Here is a 23,193-nt window from a genome sequence, read left to right as displayed (position 1 = left end):
ACAAGTGGCTCTCATAAGACTGTAAAGATGTATTGTGAGTAATCATCAAAGAAAATTGTTGAACTATAACTCATAAATGAACACCAAAATAACCAGCTGAGGGTGTTCATTTGGCCACATTGTAAATCAAGGGATTTAATTACTCTTGGGCAAGTGACTGATAGGCCAACAAGGAAATGGATGCCTTAAAAATATGTTCATATCTAAAACATAGTAAAAAAAATAGCCTTTTGTTTTTAGCTTTCATGGAATTCCATTTTCAACTTTTTTTTAATTAAAGTTTATTGGGGTGACAATTGTTAGTAAAGTTACATAGGTTTCAGGTGCACAATTCTGTAATACATCATCTATATATCACATTTTGTGCTCACCACCTAAAGGCAGTCTCCTTCCATCACCATATATTTGATCCCTTTCACCCTCACCTACCACCCTCCTCCCCCCTTCCCCTCTGGTTACCATTAAATTATTGTCTGTGTCTGTGAGTTTTTGTTTCTTCATTTGCTTGTCTTGTTCCTTTGTTGTTTTCAGTTTTATATCCCACATATGAGTAAAATCATATAGCTCTCGACTTTTTCTGTCTAACTTATTTCACTTAGCATAATAATCTTAAGTTCCATCCATGTTGTTGCAAATGACACTATTTCATCTTTTCTTATGGCAGAATAGTATTCCATTGTGTATATGTACCACATCTACTTTATTCAATCAACTTTTAAAAAACAATTATTTCTTTGTGCAATGTTAGACATTCTTCTAGTGAGGATAATTTGTATTATAGAATTTTAAAAATTATTTCATTTTGACTTAACATTTTTTTGACAAGTAGTTTTATAATTAAGAATATACTTTATTTCTTTTTCAACCACTGATGGGATTTTTGTGTAAAATTTAGTAATTTAAACAAAATATATAAACTATTATTTTAAACTTTTAAAATCAAATAGCCACTAGAATGCAGCAATTTTATTCTAGAATCAGATATCTATCAAATTATAAAGTTTGTGATTTTTTAACTTATTCCTATTATTAAATATGTAAATATGTTAGATTAGTTATTATCTGTTAAATGTCACAGTATGTCTTATAATTGTAAAATATGCAAAAGAAATAATCTGAATATTCATATAAAGGGATAGACTCTATCTTTATTCACTACAAGAATTAGTAATGTTTGTTATGGATCAGCTTTGTTTTATTCCCTCAGAGTTTTTATATATCAGCAGAGTCAAAATACAGATTTTTAAAATGTATTATTTTTAAATATTTATTTTTCAATTACAGTTAGTGTACAACATTATATTAGCTTCAGGTGTACAACACAGTGATCAGACATTTGTATGACTTATAAGGTGATCGCTATATCCAGTACCCATCTGAAACCATACATAGTAATTACAGTACTACTGACTACATTCCCCATGCTGTAGTCTATATTCTAATGACTATTTTGTAACTACCAATTTGTACCTCTTATTCCCCTCCCCCCTTCACCTATCTCCCATCCCACATCTGGCAACCATCAAAATGCTCTTTGTATCTATGAGCTTGTTTCTGTTTTCTTTGTTCATTTATCCTGTTCTCTAGATTCCACATATAGGTGAAATCATAGGACTTTTGCCTGTTTTTCTGACTTATTCCACTCAGCAAAATAGCCTGCAGGTACCTCCATGTTGTTACAGATGGAAAGATTCCATTCTTTTTTTATGGCTGAGTAATATTCCATCATATGTATGTACCACCTCTTCTTTATCCATTCATCCATCAGGGACACCTAGGTTGCCTCCATATCTTAGCTATTGCAAATAATGTTGCAATGAACATATGGATGTGTATGGGAAGCTCTTTATCGGTCTTTCGAATCTAAATGACAGCTTTTTCTGGGTAGAGTAATCTTGGTTGTAGGTCCTTGCTTTTCATCACTGAATATTTTGTGCCAATCCCTCCTGGTCTGCAAAATTTCTGTTGAAAAATCAGCTCGCAGTCTTATGGGAACTCCCTTGTGGGTAACTAACTGCTTTGCTCTTGCTGCTTTTAAGATTCTCTCTTTGTCTTTAACCTTTGGTGTTTTCATTATGATGTGTCATGGTACAGGCCTCTTTGGGTTCATCTTTTCTGGGACTCTAAACTTCCTGGGTTTGTATGTTTATTTCTTTCTGCCAGGTTAAGGAAGTTTTCCATCATTATTTCTTCAAATAGAGTTTGAATTTTCATTTCTTTGCTCTGTCTCTTCTCCTTCTGATACCCCTATGATGTGAGTGTTGGTATGCTTGATATTGTCCCAGAGGCTCCTTAAACTACCCTCACTTTTTTTAGATTCATTTTAATTTTTGCTGTTATGATTGGGTGTTTTCTGCTACCTTATCTTCTAAATCGCTGATTCAATCTTCTGCTTCATCTAATCTGTTGAGTCTCTAATATTTTTCATTTCAGTTATTATATTATTTCTGACTGGTTCTTTTTTATGTTTTCTGTCTGCATTTTTGTGTTTTCTAATTTTTTGCTGAAGTTCTTCCTAAGATCATTGAACATCCTTATAACCAATGTTCTGAACTCTGCATCTTGTAAATTGCTTGTCTCCGTTTTGTTTAGTTCTTTTTCTGGAGCTTTGTTCTGTTCTTTTATCTAGGACATATTTCTTTGTCTCCACATTTCGGCTGCCTCCTTGTGGTTGTTTCTATGTTGTTTCTGTGTAGAGCTGCTATGTGTCCCTGTCTTAGTGGCTTTATGTAGTAAGTGTTCTGTGGGGCCCAGTGGCACAATATTCCAGGTCACCTAAGCTGGGTGCTCCAGATGTGTCCCCTGTTGGGTTGTCTGTACCCTCCTGTTGTAGTTGAGCCTTGGTGGCTGTTTGCACACCAATGGGAAGGATTGACTCCCAGGTTGATTGGTTATGAGGACTGGCTATGACTACAGTGAAGGATCTGTTGTGCAGAGGCTGACTCTGTGGAGCAGCATTTGCTTTAGCAGGTCTCTGGTATCTGCCCAGTCTATTCTTTGGGTTTATCATTTGTGGAGATGGTTGTGTGGTATGCTGGTGTGGTCTGAAGCTGGACATGAGGTCTGTTGTTTCTGGGGCCTCTCGGGAGGGGCTCTGTTTCAGGCCAAGATAAGCTGTTGCCTGTGTCAGACCTGGGGCCACTTGCCATGAGCTACAAAGCGATATGCAAATGGTTGCCAATTGTGCTGGTGTTGGCGATACCTGAGAAAGGCTAAGCTTAAAACTGAAGCTAGCTGCCATTATTGCTGTGCTATGGGGCATACTGAGGCTAGACACTGCTTATTTGAGATTTGTGAACCTTTGAGAAATTTTAGGAAAATCCACAGCATGAGTCAAGACAGGCCATTTGTATGGCAAAGTCACTGGGAAGAGCTTGGGTAGACCTGCAGTTTGGGTCGGACAGGTCTTAAAATCACCAGGGTGTTATGAACAGCGTTAGCCAGGTTGATGCAGACTCAGGTATGGCACCTGCCTGAGTCTGCATGCTGAGTAGAGGGAGGGCTCAACAAAGGAAGAATGGCTTCTGCCAGCAGTTCTGTCTGGGAGAAAGCTGCCCCTCCCTCCAGCCCCCACTCTGCAGCCACACTATTCAATTCCTCTCCACATGTCCCTAGTACGTTTTGCACTGCTGCCCCAGTGCTGGAGCTCAGAGTGAGTGAGTCTGTCAGTGAGTAAGTCCATGTCCAGACCCTTTATAATGAATGCCTGGGACTCCAACAGCCCACCATCTCATTCAGCCACATCTCTGTTGGTTTTCACAGCCAGAAATTGTGGGGACTTCTCTTCCCAGCACTGGAGCCATGGGCTGGGGAGTCTGGTGTGGGGCTGGGAACGCTTGCGCCTCAGGGGGGACACCCACAACCAAGGTATCCCTCCCAAATTTAACCACCATACATGGAGGTGGGACCAGTCCTTTCCACATCACCTCTTCTATCAGTCTTGAGGTGGCTTCTTCTGTAAGTTTTTAGTTGTAGGACTTCTGTTCATCTAGACTTCAGGTAACTAAGTGATGATTGTTCTGTATTTAGGGGCAATTCTGATGTGGTCATGAGAGGAACGAAGCACAGAACTTACCTACTCTGCCATCTTGACCAGAACTTTAAAATGTATTATTCTTTATATAATTGGAAAATAAAGTAGTTTTTTATTAATTTTCTTAAAGTCCAGCCCCAGATTTGGGAATGCATGTGAGGTTGTTTTGTTTGTTTTTAGAATACCTAAGCAGTTGAAAAGGGACATTTCTAGAAATGATCTGGGTGATCTTTAACACCTGTCTCTGGAACAGATTTGATAATAAAAAAATATCTCCTTACTTTCAAGATTTGTATATTGTACATGTGTAGCTTGGTAACTGAGTACTATAAAAAGATCAATATTAACTAGATTTTGTATATCTGTCATTCCCACAGTGACAAAAATTGGCGCAGTAGTTTGTAATTCCCATTGTTTGGGTTATTACAATAAACAGAACTGATAAGGCTTATGCTATTTGCCTTGTGAGCTGCACTTCACATCACTTTGTTGAATTAAAATTACATGCACGTAGCTGCACTTATCAGTTTTATTTATCTGTCAGAAATAGAGAAAGGCAGTATGCTTTCAGTATATGAAACCTTATAACAAGCAGGTCAGAAATTATAATCAGTATTTTAATATTCTAGTGCAAATGAATGACTATGTGTGTTTCTGTTATCTATCTTCTAAAATATTTTCCTATATGAAAATATTGTTATTTTTCCCTTGTGAGCTTTATCATATTTTCTCAAAGGTTTAAATATGATTTTAATTGGATTACCTAAAGTACAAATGCAGATCTGCAGAAGACAGCAGGTTTTTTTCTCTCCTTTGTCAAATACTCCTGGTTTTTTCTTAGAGATGCTTCTACAGCTGAACTGTTTGTTTGACTATGTTTATGGGTAGGAAATACAAGTAGATTATCTGAACTGTTTGATTTTCTCTCAAAGTGAAAATTCTTCAAAATATTTTTACTCTTAGGCTGCAGGCTTCTCACTTATGAAATTCCAAGCTCAGTAGCAAGTCACATCAGATGAACTTTTAAATTTTCAGATACCTGTGATGAGTTAATCCATGCATACACAAGGTATTTCCTTCAGAAATCCTGTAACCTCTAACAATTGTCACACATCATCAGCACCATATACCCACTCTCAGCTTCCACCCCAGTGTACTGGAAAGTGAGTTTTACTGACAAAATTTGGACTGTTTCACACCTGTCATATTTTGTCTACATGTTGTGTTAATGAATGTTGTTTTTTGCACTGATTCTGTTAATTTCCTCTTTGAATGTTGCATCTAATGAATTTTTCATGTTGTATGCCTAGAACTTCTGTGTTCTTTTAAACTATTATCCAGTTTTTATAAAAATATTCTTCCTCCAAAAAAGTATAAATGAAGTATGTTAAAGACATATGTATATCATGTAGTCAACTCTTCATCAGTTGTATGTTTTCATTAGTCCAGTGATGGACAAATCATTATGCATAGATAAAGAACTTTGAGTGTTGCCTACAAACTGTCAGTAGTCCAGTTAGTATTACCTTTATATTTTCAGGGACTTCTGTGTTTTCAGTATTGACTGGTCTTTGTTTTCTGGCAAAACAATTTATAGTTCATTTTCAGATAACTAACTATACATATGGTATTTGTATTTTAATTAAAAAGACTGTTATTATGTCTGATTCTTATAAGCAGAAATTCATTATAAGGACACTTCTCATTTCCTTGAAATATCCCCTTTCCTTTTTCCAGGGTTCTTAAATTGCAAAAGCCAGTTAAATTATGTGCTTTAGAGAGTTAATTTTTGGCACCATATGTCTCTAAAAATGATTTAATTTTATCTAAAGCATGTTTGCAATGATATTTATGTTCTGTAGTGCACAGAGACAATTTAAAGATTTTTTTAAAGAAAAAACAAATAATTTACTTTCAATGCAGTAACATACAATGTGTGTATAAGCTTACAAAAATCTGTTTATTCATATTAATATATTTATAATATATGAGATCTGTTGCTGCCTTTTAAATTTTTGACTTAGCAAAGTGTCTTTATGATATCAACATGGCTGATGTAAAAATGTGACTGCCATTTTTTTTATTAGGGATCTGATCTTATGATTTCATAATAGTTAGAAAATCTAAATCACAAAAAAAGAATTCATTGTATTTTAAGAAGTAATTTGAGAAATTATAAACAACTTTATCCAAAACCATATTAATCAACTTATATATTCCTATGGTCTTTCAAATGGAAGTACCACCAAGCCTCTCTCAATTCTAGCAAATTCAATTATCTCGAAAATATGTTATATATGTCTATCTTCAGCTTGGTATGAAATAAGATACAAAGTTACTACTCAACAACTATATTAATTATGGGAATGGATTGATAAGAAATACCAAAATACTTAGACAATTTATGAAGCACTGAAAATATAAAATAGACAATTTATAAATTACTACTTCCATTATTAATTCTTTTCTTATTGATGTAAACTCTTAATCTTTTGAGTAGTTCTCTTATTATTTGCAAAAATTTTTGCAAAAATGCCATTTTTATATTTTAGCAAATGGTGAAGTGTAATAGGATAATTTTAAAACCAGATTTTAATAAATTTCCTAAAAGTAAATAATTCCAAGCCACAAAAATATGGAGGATGCCTTTCTTGTCAATTTAACCTAGAGTTGTCTTTTTTTAATTGAAACAACTAAACATACTGTAAGTTACAGAGTTACATATAAGCTATAATTAAGTAAACAAGTTTTATAACAAATTTCTATGTACCTTTACCGGCTTTGTAAATCTTGACATTTGCCATATTTGCTTTGGATGTTTAAACCAATATATGAGGTGTAATGAAAACAATATGGTGAATGTTTAAATTAAAAAAAATTGTTACAGTAAAAGACACATTGCCATTAATCCTACTCAAAATACTTCACCTCGCTTCAAACAATTATCCCATCATTCCTGCCACTTTCTGAAGCAGTTCTGGAAGTCCTCTTTCATGAGTGTCTTTAGATGCACTCTCATGGCTGCCTCGATGTCCTGAATTATTTTGACTTTGGGGAAGAGCCAGAAGTCACATGGACCAGATCCAGTGAATAAGGTGAATGAGGACACATCGTAATGTTTTTAATTGACAGAAATTGCCGTATACCAGAAGCAATGTGTGACACAGAGCGTTGTCATGGTGGAGGATGATTTACCACACACTTTAAAACACACCTTCTCACAACCATAGCTCATACTCAACTGACTGCACTGAACAAGTTGAAACTTGTCACACACTGTTACTAAGGTTTGACACACTGCTTCCCTTATTGAAGATCCCTGCCTTTCCATTGGATGGCACTCAGCAGCAGCATTCATCATGTTTTGATCACAGTGAAAAGGTTCTGTGTCACACATCGCTTCTGGTACAGCAATTTCTGTCAAATAAAAACACACTACAGTGTGTCGTCACCGGATCTGGCATCATGTAACTTCTGGCTCTTCCCCAAAGTCAAAATAACCATGAAAGGTAAACATTTTGAATGGATTCAGGACATTGAGGCAGCCAGGACAGTACATCTAAACATACAAAAGAGGACTTCCAGAACTGTTTCAGGGCAGGAATGATGGTATAAGTGTGTTTAAAGCAAGGGGAAGTATTTTGAGGGGGATTCATGGCAATGTGCCTTTTACTGTAATAATTTTTTTGTTTAAACATTCACCACATTGTTTGATCAAACCTTGTAGATACACTCAAAACGTTCTGTTTGCCTATCCTAATATTATTTCCCTTCTCCTTCTCATAGCTAATCACTAACTAGCCTTCTTTTAGTGTTTATCATTGCATCTATGTTTTAATACTATTTTTATATAGTAATTAATTTAAAATATAAACCATTAGTTCTCACTTTTTATTTATATAAATGCTTTACATGTCACTTGCAATTTTAGTGTATTTATTTACTTTTTTAAAAATTAAGTTTATTGGGGTGACAATCATCATAAAATCACATAGATTTCAAGTGGAAATTTCTGTAATACATCATCTATATGGGATTGGACAATTAAGTTCGTGAACTCATCCTAGAAAAACAGCTGACTATCACTACGGTCACCTTTGAAGTATTTCCCTTGGAAAGCTATGCACCAATGCCAGTGCCTAGTCCACCCTTCAAAGCAATTTTGGAACCCTTTTTCAGGAATGGCCACCAACGCAGTCATCGTATTATCCTTGATGTCCTGAATGTCATCAAAATGTCTTCCTTTCAAAATTTCCTTTATCTTGAGCCATGAATTGTTGGTGAAAAGTTCAGGTCGCCTAACTTCCACACAGCCTTTTGAGCACTTCCAAATAGTAAACTTGGTTAACTTTTTGTCCCCTTGTTACAAATTCATAATGAATAATCCCTTTGATATCCAAAAAGGTTTAGCAACATCGTTGTAACAAGTTCACGAACTTAATTGTCAGACCTCGTGTAGCGCATTGTGTGCTCACCACCCAGAGTCAATTCTCCTTCCATCACTATATATTTGGCACCCGTACCCTTTTCTACCTTAGTTTATTGATTTTAAATGTTAGGGTTTAGGGTGTGAACATATTACAATGTATTTTTTATTACTCAACTGTAGGCAGATCGATTGTTACAAAAAATGTCCACAATTTGAAGCAAAGCTGTAAATGAACATTATTTTATATATTTCCTTGAGAACATATTATGACCATTTTTCAAGAGCAGTATCTCTCAGACTTCAGCATGCACTGTATCACCTGTATGTTTTGTTAAAACACACACTGCTTAGCCCCAGAGTTTCTGATTTGGTAGGTCTGAATGCCTGTATTTCTATCAAGTTCTAGGGTAACACTAATTCTGATGCTTTTGAGAACCACTGATCTAATATGTAGATTTCAGTATAATTGCTAGATCAAAGGGAAAACGTCTTCAGCTTCAGTAGATAATGGCAAATTGTTCTCCAAAGTCTTTGTGTCAAATCATACACAATGAACACTGTTTGAAAGTTCAGTGTCATTTTTTCCATATCTTTACCAACAATTGGTATAGACAGCTTATTTTCAATAAATAATTGCCAATCTGATCAGTGTGAAGTACATTTATTTGTACTCTACTATTGAGATTGAACATGTTCTCATATGTTTACAGATCAAACAACTTTCCTTTTCTTCATATTGTCTTTTTGATTCCTCTGCCCATTTTTTGAGGGGCAGGAGTCGTATATTGTTTATATTTTTTTCTTATTGATTTATAGGGGCTCTTTCTATGTTAAAGAAATTAATTCTTGTCATCTATAAGTGTTGTTAATGTCTTTCTAAACCTTTGACTTATTTTATTACCCTGTTTAGCTTTTTAAAATTTCAATATAATTAAATTTGTTAATTCTTTCCTTTACAATTTATTATTTTAATATTTTGTTTAAAAGTCCTTTTCCTCCTAAAGGTCATGTTTATTTAATCATATTTTCTTCCCAAAAAGTTAAAATTTAGTTTTTCTCATTTTAGTCCACCTTACTTTTATTGTATATTGTGAGTTAAGGATCTAATTTTATTTTAGATCCTGTATAGGGAAAACTAATTATACTTTCTTTTCTCCACTGATTTGATTGATGTCTCTGTTATATTTCCAATTTTTTTATTTTATTTGAATGTCTCTCTTTTTCAGCTCTCTTTTCTGATCAAATGTTTATCCATTCCAAAACTTTCAGGCCAGTTTTACATATTGCATGTCAATTCTTTGAACTTCTTCTCCTATTCACAATTTTCTTAGCTAGTCCCAATTCTTTGTTCTTCCATACGAATTTTATTTTATTTTATTTATTTATTTTTTAAAGATTTTTATTGGGGAATCGGGGGAAGGGGAACAGACAAGTTGCTGTTCTTTTATTCTTCAGTCTAGTTGTGGAGGACGTCGCTTCACTGGCCCATGTTGGTATTATCATTGCGCTCTTCCCGGATGAGGCAGATCGGTCACCGGCCTCTGGACGGCTGCTCATGGTGGCTCTTGGCAGCTCACACTAGCTGCCAGCCGCTCACGCTGTCTGCCAGCCACACACGGTAGCTTCTTCCATAAGAATTTTAGATCAAGTTCCATGAAACCTGATAAGATTGTAGACCACTTCATGAAGAAATTGACTTGCCTTTGACACTCTTTTCTCATTTTTGGACATATTCTATCTCTCCATTTATTCAGGCTTTACTTTATATTTTTCAAATATGTTTTTTAACTTTCTCTATAAAATCCTGCATATTCTTTAGTAGATTGAAACCTAGATACCTTACATTTTATATTGTGATTATGAACAGTATTTTTAAAATTACAATTCAAAATTGGTTATTACTGATTATTTTAAATGTTATTAGTGTTGTTAAATTTGACCTTGTAGACAAAAGGTTCCTAGACTCTCATTATCTCCCATTGTTGCTTTGTAGAACCTCTTGAATATAGACATTCTTCCTAACGCTTATAATTATCTTTTCTCTTTTCTCTTTTTATTTTCTTATTGCTTTAGCCATTATTGGCAATAAAGTGTTAAATAGACATGTTGATTCCTGAATCCTTTATTTTCCCCGTCATGCATGGGAATTCTTCTAAAGTATCTTTATTTAGTAAAATACTTATGGGAAATTTTGGGTTATACCTTTTATCAGATTAAAGAAATTTTCATCTGTTCCTACTCCTAGTTTGCCAAGATAAATTTTTCATCGTTGATTTTGTTCAGTGTTGATTCATATCAACTTCTGGGGATGATCATTTTTCTTTAATATATTGATGTGCTACATGAAAATATTTGTTGATAATGAATTTTTTTTTAAATTTCTGGAACTATTAAATTTAGTTCCTTTGCACCATCTTCAATTAAAATAATGAGCTCCTAGGTGGTACAAACTACATTTCATCAATCAATAAGTATTTATTAATCACACTTTTATTACTAATAAATGATTTACAGTTTCAGTCTTCAACAAAACAATGAATTAGGAGAGTACTTTTACTTTCCAGTCAGAAAATATGGGTGGTTTAAGTTATTTCCTTGCTAGGCAAAGAGAGAAGAGAGGAAGAAAGTTAAGAATCTGTTGTTATGGGGTAGCTGAGTGGCACGTTGGTTAGTAGTTGGCTTGGGACACCAGCTCTGAGCAGCAGGGCCCCGGTTTGAATTCCACATTAGGGAAAGTGACGCTGTGCCCTCTACAGTTAAGATGGTGAATAACAGCTCGACCTGGAATTGGGCTGCTGTGAGTTACCGGCGATGGCGTAGCCTGCAGTGGAGCTCTAGTAGGCTCCTATAAACTACCATGAGCAGCTGGCAGCCAGCATGAGCTGCCAAGAGCCACCGTGAGTGACTGTCCAGAGGCCGGCAATCGATCTGCCTCACCCAGGAAGAGTGCAATGATAATACCAACATGGGCCAGTGAAGCGATGTCCTCCACAACGAGACTGAAGAATAAAAAACAGCAACTTGTCTATTCCCCTTCCCCAATTCCCCAATACTGTGCCCCTCCCCCAATTGCCCAATAAAATCTTTAAAAAAAAAAAAGAATCTCTTGTTAACCACTGCTGCATAACAAGTTGTCCCAAATGTTAGTGGCTTAAACCAGCAAAATATACTTCCCCACAAAGTTTCTGAGGGTCAACAATCAGGAGCTGCTTGGCTGGGTGATTCTGGCTCAGGGCCGCCCATAAAATTACACTCCAGTTGTTGGTCAAGGTAACAGCCATCTGAAGAGGCTGGAGAATCTGCTTCCAAGATCACTCACAGTGCTGTTGGGGGGGGGGGCTTCTGTTTCCCACAGGTGGGTCTTTCCACAGAGCTACTCACACAACATGGGAGCTGGCTTACCCTAAATCAATTGATCTGAGAAAATGAGAGAGAGAGAAAGCTCAAGAGAGAAGCCACAGTTGATTTTGCGTGTGTGTGTGTGAGTGAGTGTGTTTCTTGAAAGTGCCATCATATCACTTCTGCCATATTCTGTTCTTTATAAGAGTCAGTAACTCCAGCCCACAGTCAAGGGGAAGGGAATTCCACTTCATTTCTTAAGGGAAGGAATATCAAATGATTGGAGGACATATTTTAAAAATCGTACCTATGAACACTGTTTTTCTAAGACACAGTAAATAACAAGTATACTTCAACTCTACTTCACCCCATCCTTCTACAATGTGTCCCAATGTCCCCTTTCAGTTACACATAGTAGGGCTTTACTTTAATCTTGTGTCCTTGGTAATTGTCCACCAGTATGCTCCAGCCTCACCTTAGAAAACACCTAAAAAGAAGATGCTTTGAAATTTCTAATTTCAATGGTGAGAACATGGGAAGGGTATAAGGCAATATTTTGGTACTAAGATGGTTATGATTTTGAAATCTGTAATTGGAATATCAAATAGTGGTATTTTATTGCATGACAACAATAAAATAATATAAATCTGAATTCACATAATTAGAGGTTTTGTGTGTCATAATATATGCCTTATAACATTTAGTATTAAATCCAGTTTTTTATGTGATACATATGCGTTAGTAATTGTCATGAATTTATACAGGTGATCAAAATAACTTGGACTAAAAACAGAATCCATGTAATTTAGTGTATTAAAACAGGAAATGGAGGATCTTTCATATTTCAAAGTGACAACAGTAATTTGCACTGCTTTACTGTCAAAGAATATCAAGCTTTAAAATCCTAAAAAATGTCATGGGAGCCTAATCAAATTTAATCATAACATATTTTTACCAGATGTATAAACATATACTGTATGCAGTGCTAACAAACATGCATTGTATGCAATGCTCAATATTGGTGCAAAATCACCAACTCTCTATAGATTTCAATACACTATGTCAAAATGGACATGGATTGATTTTTCTCTTCGTGAATAGGTACACAGTGATTATTCTCTCAAAAGAAGTATCAATGAATTCCTTCTTTGGACTTCCTTCAACAAAGAACTCACAAAACAAGTACTAGAGCCAAGCTTAGCAAGTCTACTACAAATTCAGACAGGTCAGAAAACTCTTCCAGTTCCTTTTCATCATTTTAAATGGCTCAGAGTACACACCAGCTGCTTTCCTGATACAGCTGAATATCCTAACTTCCTCTTTCACATAATAAAATTGAGGGCAATGGAATTGAGAATATTTTTCCCAAAATGACTCTTTTCCAGTTCTAATATGCTCCTCCTCAGTTCTATGAGAATGTAACCATTTTCTTACAAAATTCTTGCAATATTTGTTTGGGGCTAAGTAGCAGCCCAATTCTTCTGTCAATGGCTCTAAATCCCATTCTTACTTCTAAGTACATGACAAGTCCTTGAAATGCCCTTGCAGTTTTCCCATCCAGTGTTTTTGTGTCCTTCACTCTCCCTTTTTGTTTCTCTACTACTGCCTTTCTCATTCCACCTCACCGTCCCTAAAATCTGAATCAGAGGACAGGGATGTAATCATTTCAGGGATAAATGAATACATTTCAGGAATGTAATTGTTGGAGTGTTTCATTCCAGAGATACTGGACTAATTGAGATTGAAGAGATCAAAAACCATACCAGTTACTTTGGTTTTCCAACCTAAATTCTGCCTTCTCTTGAAGGACTTTACCACTCAAAACTTAACTCTCTCTTTTTCTTTAATTTTTTCTTTACATATTTTTGTGTTCCTTCCATTATGTGGTCTATTTTTCTCTTCTCTCATTATTTACTAAGTTCCCGAAAGTCTTATTCACTTCTTAACTTTTGCCACAAAAATTTTACCAGTTTGCTATTGAGTTAATTTTAATAAGTATTAATTGAGTGATCATTGTCTGCTACCATCTTATAATTAGGCTTTTATTATAATCACTTTCCCAAAATAGTTGTCATCATGGCTAACTCTTAGATTAAATCAACTGTCCTTCCCAGCATCTTAAATATTTTCTCTACATATTATTGTTGATCATCTTTTGTCTTTAATACACATATATATGTGTGTATATAGGCCTTTTATTGGATGCAGATTCTTTTCTCCTTAAGAATTCCTTTAGTTTTTACCTTTCCTGGTTCTTTTTTCCAGGAGCCTATTAGCTATCAATTTTCCCAAGAAACTCTTGAGATATTACTCTTACTTAGTTGATACTTAAGGAACTTCTCTACTAAAGTAACTTCATTAACCTTTGAATATGGACTAATTTAAGGCCTCTATGGCTAACTCAAGCTGGAATGCAGAAAACTGAATACATAAGACTTACTGTATACAGGTGCTTCTCCTCATTTAAGATGTGAATGTGGGCAACACTACTATTCGGTTGGTTGATGAGCTCCCCCCGTATTACCTTCTACACATTGAAGAGCTTCCACTTGAAAATATTATCTTTATTCCAAGGAATTCCTCTAAAACTCACCTTCCTCTTATTTGCCTGTTGTCATATCTGTGGGTACCATAGTAACAGTATAATACATAGACTAAAGTATTCTAATATCTTAATGAGTATATCACAATAAAGCATAAGCTTCCATTGGCTGTCAGAGTTGGCAGACAAAATATTTTAATAATATATTAAAATTATTAAAATATTTTATCTAAATATATATTAAAATAGTACAGAAATAAAATTAATATTGCCAAATTTTCTCTTCAAAAAGTGATGTTACTCTTTAATTCAATGGCCTAAATAATATATAAAGTGCCCATAAATAATTCCAGGTAATATATTTCAGCATTTAGCAAGCTGAAATAGCTATAGTTTTCAATGTTATATTTTCTTCCTAAGTTAACCAATTAACCAAAAATAGAGGTTGATTTTTCTGTGGATTTACATTAATAGCTATGTGTTGCTTATTACAATGCATAATGAACAATAAACAATTCACATGCAATACCAGATAAGTACTTTAAAGTTGTTATTTTTCAGTAAACTCTTACTGAAATATACATACAGAAAAGTTCACAAGTTATATATGCACTGTTTGATGAAGTTTTGCAAAGGATCCCTTACATGTAACCAGTACCCAGATCAGTAAATAGGACACAAAATAGCTATATTTTGCAACATGTTTTATTCTGTTATGAAGAAATATTTGATATGAAATTTTTGGTGTTTATTTTTTCATTCTATAAAATATGCTAAAAAGAACTCAACATAAGCAATTATCCACATTATCAAAATCCAAAAGAGGTTTCAGTGATGGAATATATTATATGTAAATTCTTTAATATGGATTTTTACTATTAATTTGCATGAAGTTTATTTATTTGAAAATCACTCAATTATAAAAATTCTGCATGGTGTAACTATACTAACTGTTGAAGAACAAATGTGCATTGTCTTGGTAAAACTTCTATTGTGTTTTTCTTTGTTTGGTTGGTTTTATATTAAACGTCTAAAAGGTATAGGATGCCTTATAGGAGAAGTCCTTCGTTTTCTGCATAGAGTCAGTATTAAACATGTCACTACTGAACATTGCATCCACTGTACTTCAGTGCAGTGAGATGTCTCCATGTCACATAGTCAGAGGGAGGTGGATTAATAGGAGTTCTAGCTGGAAATTTCTTCCCTGTTATTGTTCTCCCCCAGCAGTTGATGGCTAAGTTAATTCTCTTTAGTTTTGTCATGCTCTAAAGCACACATTGCCAAGCAATGGTAAGCTTTATGAGGAAAAAAGAAGCAATGGTGTCCATCAACGTCTTAAAGTTGCATTTTTAAACTTTGGCTTGATCTGATGTGCCATTCAAAAAAGCTTTAAAAGATTATTTTTTTAAAGAAAGGTTCAATATGTCCCGAGGCTATCGGTTTTGAGTTAAACTGGGTGAAGTAGAAATATTTTACTCATCAGCTTTGCAGTCACAGAGTTTGCCTCAGCTAGAACAAAACTGCTGAGGCATTTAGAGAAAATTAACCCCCCATCCTGGCGGCCAGATGTGACTGGTTTCTAATGAATGCACATGAGTGGGCTGAAAAATCAGGAGACTGTGAAATTCCTGGCAGGTCCGTACAGTGCAGAATGGGCTATTGACTGCTTTCTATATTTCCCTCCATCATTCTTCTTGAACACTGCCATTAATTTTCTCTCCTACTCTGACTTGTGTTTTGCCTCCCTCCCTCATTCCTTTAGCTCTGCCAGCTGCAAAGAAGGATACACAAGGTGTGGCGGAAGTGCTTCAAACTGGTGGTCCTCTACAGCCAGATGAGGCTGGCCAGCTTCCAGGCAGACTCTCAAGAGAGCATTCAGAAAATATTAGCTGTGCAGGTAGGTGATTGCAGGGAAGTAGGCAAGATCATTCTGATCTAGATTGAAAAGCAAATGATGGGTAGTGTGATGAAGCATTAAAACCATATCCCATCAGAGTTTTATAAATTTTTAACCTCTTTAATAAACTGGAATTGCATGAAGGATGAATTCAGTAAGTTAGCATACATACCATTCATACTTTGGGGGAAAAAGAGATTATTGATCTTATTACTCACAAACCTCGGAATGGATTTTTATAAATACATTTGGTATAAATATATATTTTCAAATCTTCAGGCTTTGCAGTTGCTGTTTGGCTGTTTCAAAAAATAATGTCAACAGTTGCCTCGTGTTGCTTTTGTGTGAAATCTACTGCAGTGAGAATCACACTCTTCTGTTCATTTTTTTAACCCTTTTCTTTCCCCTTCTGTTTTGCAAGAGTCTCAGCCCCCTAAGCAGATTTGGAGATTACTTTATTTTTAAAATAAGCAATTTTGGATTAGAATATAACTACGTGTCCAAGAGCATGTGAAATTTTACTATTTGTTCCAGTAAAAACTTTCAGTGAATCAATTGTCTTTATTTTAAGACTTTGATCTATTCACATCTAATGATTTTGTTCTATTCCTTTAAACAAACAAAAAAATACTTGATCTATTTTAGAAACCCATGTGAAAACTATTATATTAAAATTACTTAAATCTTTTCAAATTAATATCTTACTATTTGAAATGTGATAATATTATAAAACATGACCTCCTAAAGGAAAACACACACCACCTTGTTATATTAAAAAGCAAAAACTAGAAGTATCTGTTGCATATATTGTATATAAAAGAAAATGACATGTTAACACCATAATTTTCATTAATTTGCAGCATAAACAATGCATGCTGAACCTAAGCAAACCAATTCTTTTTCTAAATATTTTAATTTCATGCACACTTTATGACACTTTCACCACAATTTTGTAAAGCACTTTCAAAGTTCTTTCAAATTTCATTTTCAGTGGCTATTTTTGCTATTTTCTTCTTTAGACTATATATATATATTGGGGGTGCCAAAAGATGTATACACATGGACACTTTGGTCAACGTTGCTCAAGCAGTAGTTCGCTATAAACAGAAGTGTCTAGACACTGGTGGTAACCACTTTGAGCACCTCTTGTAATTGCAGAAGTCAAATGTGACTTGTATTCACCTTTTGTTATCGGTATAGATTTTTACAATTTTAATAGTTTTTTCATTTCTTAAAATGTGTATACATTTTTTGGCACCCTCTGTATGTATATCCCATACACACACACACACACACACACACACGCACTATGTGCGTGTGTGTGTGCGCGTGTACTTCATATAAGGGTTCTATGGATAATTGGTTGTAACAAAACATTTGAAATAATAGGAGAAATTTAAAGTTTTGAAAAGTTAGTGCTTAGAATGTATAGGTTTAATAGAAATTTATGTATAAATAAGTATAACCTACAATTGCAGTATTTTAGAAGTCAAGAACATGTTTTTTTGGTTCTTAAAAATGTCTGATATCATATAGTACATTAAAAATTATGAGCCAGTTATAACCTGTGATTTTATTTGCAATACAGAGGGTGCCAAAAAATATATACAGATTTGAAGAATGGAAAAAATGTATTAAAATTATAATACTCAATGTATACTGATAACAAAAGATGAACACAAGTCATGTGTATACATTTTCTTAGCACCCCCAGTATTCAAAGGTAACCTGTGTGTTCTAATAATTGTATTAGAAAAATTTCATATTTCTGCCAAAATGTAAACTTTCTTGAAAATCTTACAAATGATTAATTCTCATTGTGAATGAGGGTGTATTTTGAAATATTAAAATGTCAGTAGAAACTATTAAGTTGTAAGGAAAGTCATGATGAATTTTTCTATGTTTTTCAGTGCAAAAATGCATCATGACTTTCTTGATGACCCAATATTTGAATATTGGTAAAGTGAATGAATTCTCAATCCATAGCCTTCAATAATCTTTATTCTGTTTTTTTTTCATTAGAAACTCACCAATAACTTCTTTACCAAACTTGATTTTTAAGTTACTTATTTTTATGGCTATTATATACAGTGGAAATGAAGGGATAGAAATGATAAGATAGTATCAATAGGAAGTCAGCATCTAGAGACAGCAGCAATCCTGGTTTGTATTTGGGGGAACTTGAGGAGCATAACTCAATAAGATAAGATTCTTTTCTTATCTAGTGGAGATATCTTCAAGTTAGAATATTTTGGCTTTTAATAAAAAAGTGAAAAAATTTTTAGGATCTTGCCAGAAAACTATAGAAACATGTGCAATCCTCTGAAAACAAATCAAGTCCTAAGCTTCAGCATGGTACCTGAACCTGCTGTGCTCTGTACGTAACCACCACACTGTGGTTGTATTTTAGCAGCTCACTCTTCCTACTTACTGCTGTTCTTATCTTCCTAGAAAATTCTAAGCTCCTCCTGGGCTTGTTTTTTAGGGTGTATGGTAGCAAGCCCACTAAGGGAATCTGAAAGTAGCCCATGCCTATCTTGTTTTTACTTATTATATCCAATTAAAAAAATAAAAACATGGTAGAGTGATTTAATATGTTTGCAGGGTGAGTCTGCAGATGTCATTCTCTACAGTTTGACTCAACGTGGCTAAAAATTGCCTAACAGAGCAGATGCTATTGCACTCTTCTTTCATATCGTTTAGCAGCATGTCAATATTGGGGAATTGTTTAATGCTATTTAATATTCAATGCCTCTTTGGCATCTTATTTGGAAAAAAAACCTGGACATTAACACATCATTTAAATGAGAGAATGTGATGCAGCTAACTATACCATGCTAATGTGATCTTAGACTGCGTAAGCACACTTATTTTGTCTGGTTAAAGGAGATGATAGTTTTGTTGTACTTTTTCAAAGGTTGAGCCCATCTATAGTATTTTATACAGGTTTGGAAAGCATAGCTGAAGGGCCATATTGATATATTAGAGAGCAGCAATATAAGAAAGATCAGGGAGAGGGAGAAATATACATTTAGAATACTTATTTGCAAAGGGAAAAGACTTTGGAAGGACAAACATCTAAAGCAGCAGTTCTCAACCTGTGTCTTACGACCCCTTTGGGGGTTGAATGACCCTTTCACAGGGGTCGCCGGGTACTCGTATGTGGGCGTATCTGCATGTGGGCCTGGAGACAGATAGAGGAGCGGTGTCTCGGTTCCTAAGACCATTGAAAATATGTATTTTCCGATGGTCTTAGGCGACCCCTGTGAAAGGTTGAGAACTGCTGAAAAGGATAGATAAGTAAAGGACCACGTATACATACGAAGTTGAATAATTAAGTTCACGAACATGTTACAACAATAGTGCTAACTTTTTTTAATTAAAGTTTATTGGGGTGACAATGGTTAGCAAAGTTACATAGATTTCAGGTGTTATAATTCTGTAATATGTCATCTATATATCACACTGTGTGTTCACCATAGTGTCAATTCTCTTTCCATCACCATATATTTGATCCCCTTTACCTTAATCTACTACTCCCCTCCCTCCTTACCCTTGGTAACTACTAAACTATTTTCTGTGTCTGAGTTTTGTTTCTTCATTTGTTATGCTTATTCTTTTGTTATTTTCAGTTTTATATACCACATATCAGTGAAATCGTATGGTTTTCCACTTCTGTCTGAATTATTTTGCTTAGCATTATAATCTCAAGATCCATCCATGTTGTTGCAAATGGCATTATTTCATCTTTTCTTATGGCAGAATAGCATTCCATTGTATATATATACCACACCTTCTTTATCCAATCATCTATCAAAGGACATTTTGGTTGTTTCCATGTCTTGACCACCATAAATAAAGCTGCAATGAACGTCGGAGTACATATATCTTTACCAATAAATGTTTTCAGATTTTTTGGGTAGATACCCAAGAGATTGCTGGGTCACATGGTAATTCTATTTTTAATTTTTGAGAAATTTGCACATTGCCTTCCATAGCAGCTGCATCAATCTGCATTCCCACCAACAGTTTTTGAGGGTTCCTTTTTCTCCACAGCCTCTCCAACACTTGCTATTATTTGTCTTGTTGATGATGGCCATTCTAACTGGTGTGAGGTGATATCTCATTTTGATATCAGAGGGATTATTCATTATGAATTTGTACCAACTGGACAAACAATTAACCAAGTTTACTATTTGGAAGTGCAGAAAAGGCTGCATGAAAAATGTAGACGACCTGAACTTTTCTCCAACAATTCATGGATCTTTCATCACGACAAGGCACCAGCTCACACGGCACTGTCTGTGAGGAAGTTTTTAGCCAGTAAACAAATATCTGTATTGGAACACCCTCCCTACTCACCTGATCTGGCCCCCAATGACTTCTTTCTTTACCTGAAGATAAAGGAAATATTGAAAGGAAGACATTTTGATGACATTCAGCACATCAAGGGTAATAAGATGACAGCTCTGATGGTCATTCCAGAAAAAGAGTTCCAAAATTGCTTTGAAGGATGGGCTAGGTGCTGGCATTGGTGCATAGCTTCCCAAGGGGAGTACTTCGAAGGTGACCATAGTGATTCAGCAATGAGGTATGTAGCACTTTTTTAGGATGAGTTCATGAACTTAATTGTCAGACCTCATACATTGTTAAACTCTAGAGGGCAATACCTGCACCAGTGATAGATGAGTTTGGAAGGTGCCTTTGGGCTCAATAGGAATACATATTCTAACAAGTACTGCCGTCCAATCATGCACTGCTGATGCTCATGAGAAGTTACTGCAATGGTTGAAGGACAGCAAATCATCGAAGAGCCCAGAGAGCACCTCCTCAAGCCGCAGCCCTCTTACAATGTTCCCCGACCTCCTCGCACAAACATTTTTGGATGTGTCTCTGTCTCCTCACCTAGTAGAATGTGAGCCTTCTCAGTTGAAAAGCACGTCTTATTTGTTTATCTTTATCTCCCTGGCACTAACTATAGTTCTCAAAACATAAGTACTCAAAAATATTTGTTGAGAGAATTGATTGTCAAGCAAATTAGTGAATTGGCTTATTAAGATTGAATGTGATAACGTCAAAGGTTCTTTCCAGCTCTAGGTGCCTACAAATTCTGTAAGTTAATAAAAACATTTTCTAGGTGCTTTGCCAGAAATTTTGTTGATAGGACAGAAGTAAGGTACTTAATCATTTCTCTCTCTCTCTCCCTCTCTCTCTCTCTCTCTCTATCTCTCTCTCTCTCTCTCTCTCTCTCTCTCTCACACACACACACACACAATACACCCAGGGACAGCCCAATTTTCTATATCTGGAAGAGAACAGTGCAAATGAAAAGAAACCAGAAAAAACAGGATAAAAGCATAAAACCACTTAACGATGTGATATAAAAGAAAAACTCTGAAGCTATGTGATCTTTTTAAAGACAAAAGAAATTGTAGGAATTTAGACTTTTAAAATACACACATTTAAAGATGTTATGATTAAAGAATAAAATTAAGTGCTAAATCTTACTAATTTTAGAAAATAATAAAAAAAGTATTTTAATATAGTTACCAATAATTTAACAATTTCTACTAAAAGTCTAGAAATAAGATTTGTCACTCCTAAACTACTAGAGATAATAAAGTACCATAAAAATTTTTAAAAATTAAAAAATGCAAGAAGGAGGACAGGGAGAGTATAAAAATGTACAAAATAAATTCAACCATATTACTGATCATAATAACTGTATATGGTTTCATTACACAGTTTAAAGTACAGATTTATAGGTTGGTCATACAAACAAAATCCATCTCATTTAGAAGAGATGCACCTTAGACAAATAGAAGCAGAGTGAAGAGCCCAGAAAAAAATAACAAGTTCTCATTTAAAAACCAGAGAGGGTGGGGAGAGACAGTAGTCTTCAAGGCAAAAACAATTACAACATTCAAATATAGGTATTTCCTATTGATAAAATAATATAGCTTGTTAAGATATATATCCATCATGAACTTAACGCAAATGACAACATAACTTCAGAATCTGTAAAGTAAGAACTGATTGAAAGCCAGAGAAAACTTTAAAACTTTTCAATCACAATGGGAAATATTAGCACATCTCTTTAAACTTTAAAAAATAAAAACAAAAGAGCATCACATATCAAAGCCTGTGAGTTTTTGTTCAACTGCAAAGAACTTCAACCTCAGAAAACACATGAATGTAATTTAATGTCATGAGGGATTAAAGGAGAAAGACTATATATGATGACTCTGTATATTCTAAACAAATTTGCTAGCAGGAGCAACATATACTTACTCTAAGTCACAAAATAGTATAGGACAAAACTCCCTTAACTTGATAAAATATACTAAATGATAAATTACCAGGAGTATTTCATTAAAGCTAGGGTAAAAATAAGTATTCCTGCCATCATCATTACTGCGCATCACTGCACTGAAGCCTTAGCAGTAAGTCAAGAAAAATGATTAAGAGGTACAGATACGTGGGGGCAAATGGCAAAACGATCATTATTGTCTGACAACATGGTGCTTCTCTTACAAAATCTAGGAAAATCAACTAGAAAAGCATCAGAATTAATGGCAGTTACTTAAAATGGCAACCTGAAGTATAAAGTTCCTAAGAGTAAACCTAATAAAAAGTTTGTTCAATCCTTTTGGAGAGAGCTGCTAAACAGTAATGAAAAGATATATGCAGAAACCTAAATAAAGCTAAATATATATCATTTTTATGAATGAGAAGATTATACATAGTGGAAAGATGCCAATTTTTAAAAATCTCAACATTTGAAAAATCTGTTAATTCAAAACAATCATACTCAAAACCCAGACAGAATTTTTCAATGAAACTTTGAAAAGGTTATTATAAATGCACTTGGGAGGTAAAAATTCACAAAAATAGCTCTGACATTTTTTTAAAAGAAAAGTTGTTTTTAGGTTGGGATCAGGAACTTATGACAG

General features: G+C 34.7%; 1 protein-coding gene across 1 annotated transcript in view; it reads left to right on the top strand.

Moving 5' to 3' along the window:
- CCDC178 (coiled-coil domain containing 178) overlaps positions 1 to 23,193 on the top strand; it is a 342,837-nt gene that overhangs the window by 290,934 nt on the left and 28,710 nt on the right. Inside the window, exon 19 of the mRNA XM_019652065.1 lies at positions 16,106 to 16,240. Coding sequence (XP_019507610.1) covers positions 16,106 to 16,240 — 135 coding nt within the window. The remainder of the gene's footprint in view (positions 1 to 16,105; positions 16,241 to 23,193) is intronic.

The sequence above is a fragment of the Hipposideros armiger genome, unplaced genomic scaffold (genome assembly GCF_001890085.2).
Source record: "Hipposideros armiger isolate ML-2016 unplaced genomic scaffold, ASM189008v1 scaffold_173, whole genome shotgun sequence".
Lineage (NCBI taxonomy): Eukaryota > Metazoa > Chordata > Mammalia > Chiroptera > Hipposideridae > Hipposideros > Hipposideros armiger.
This window is presented reverse-complemented; position numbering and strand designations above follow the sequence as displayed.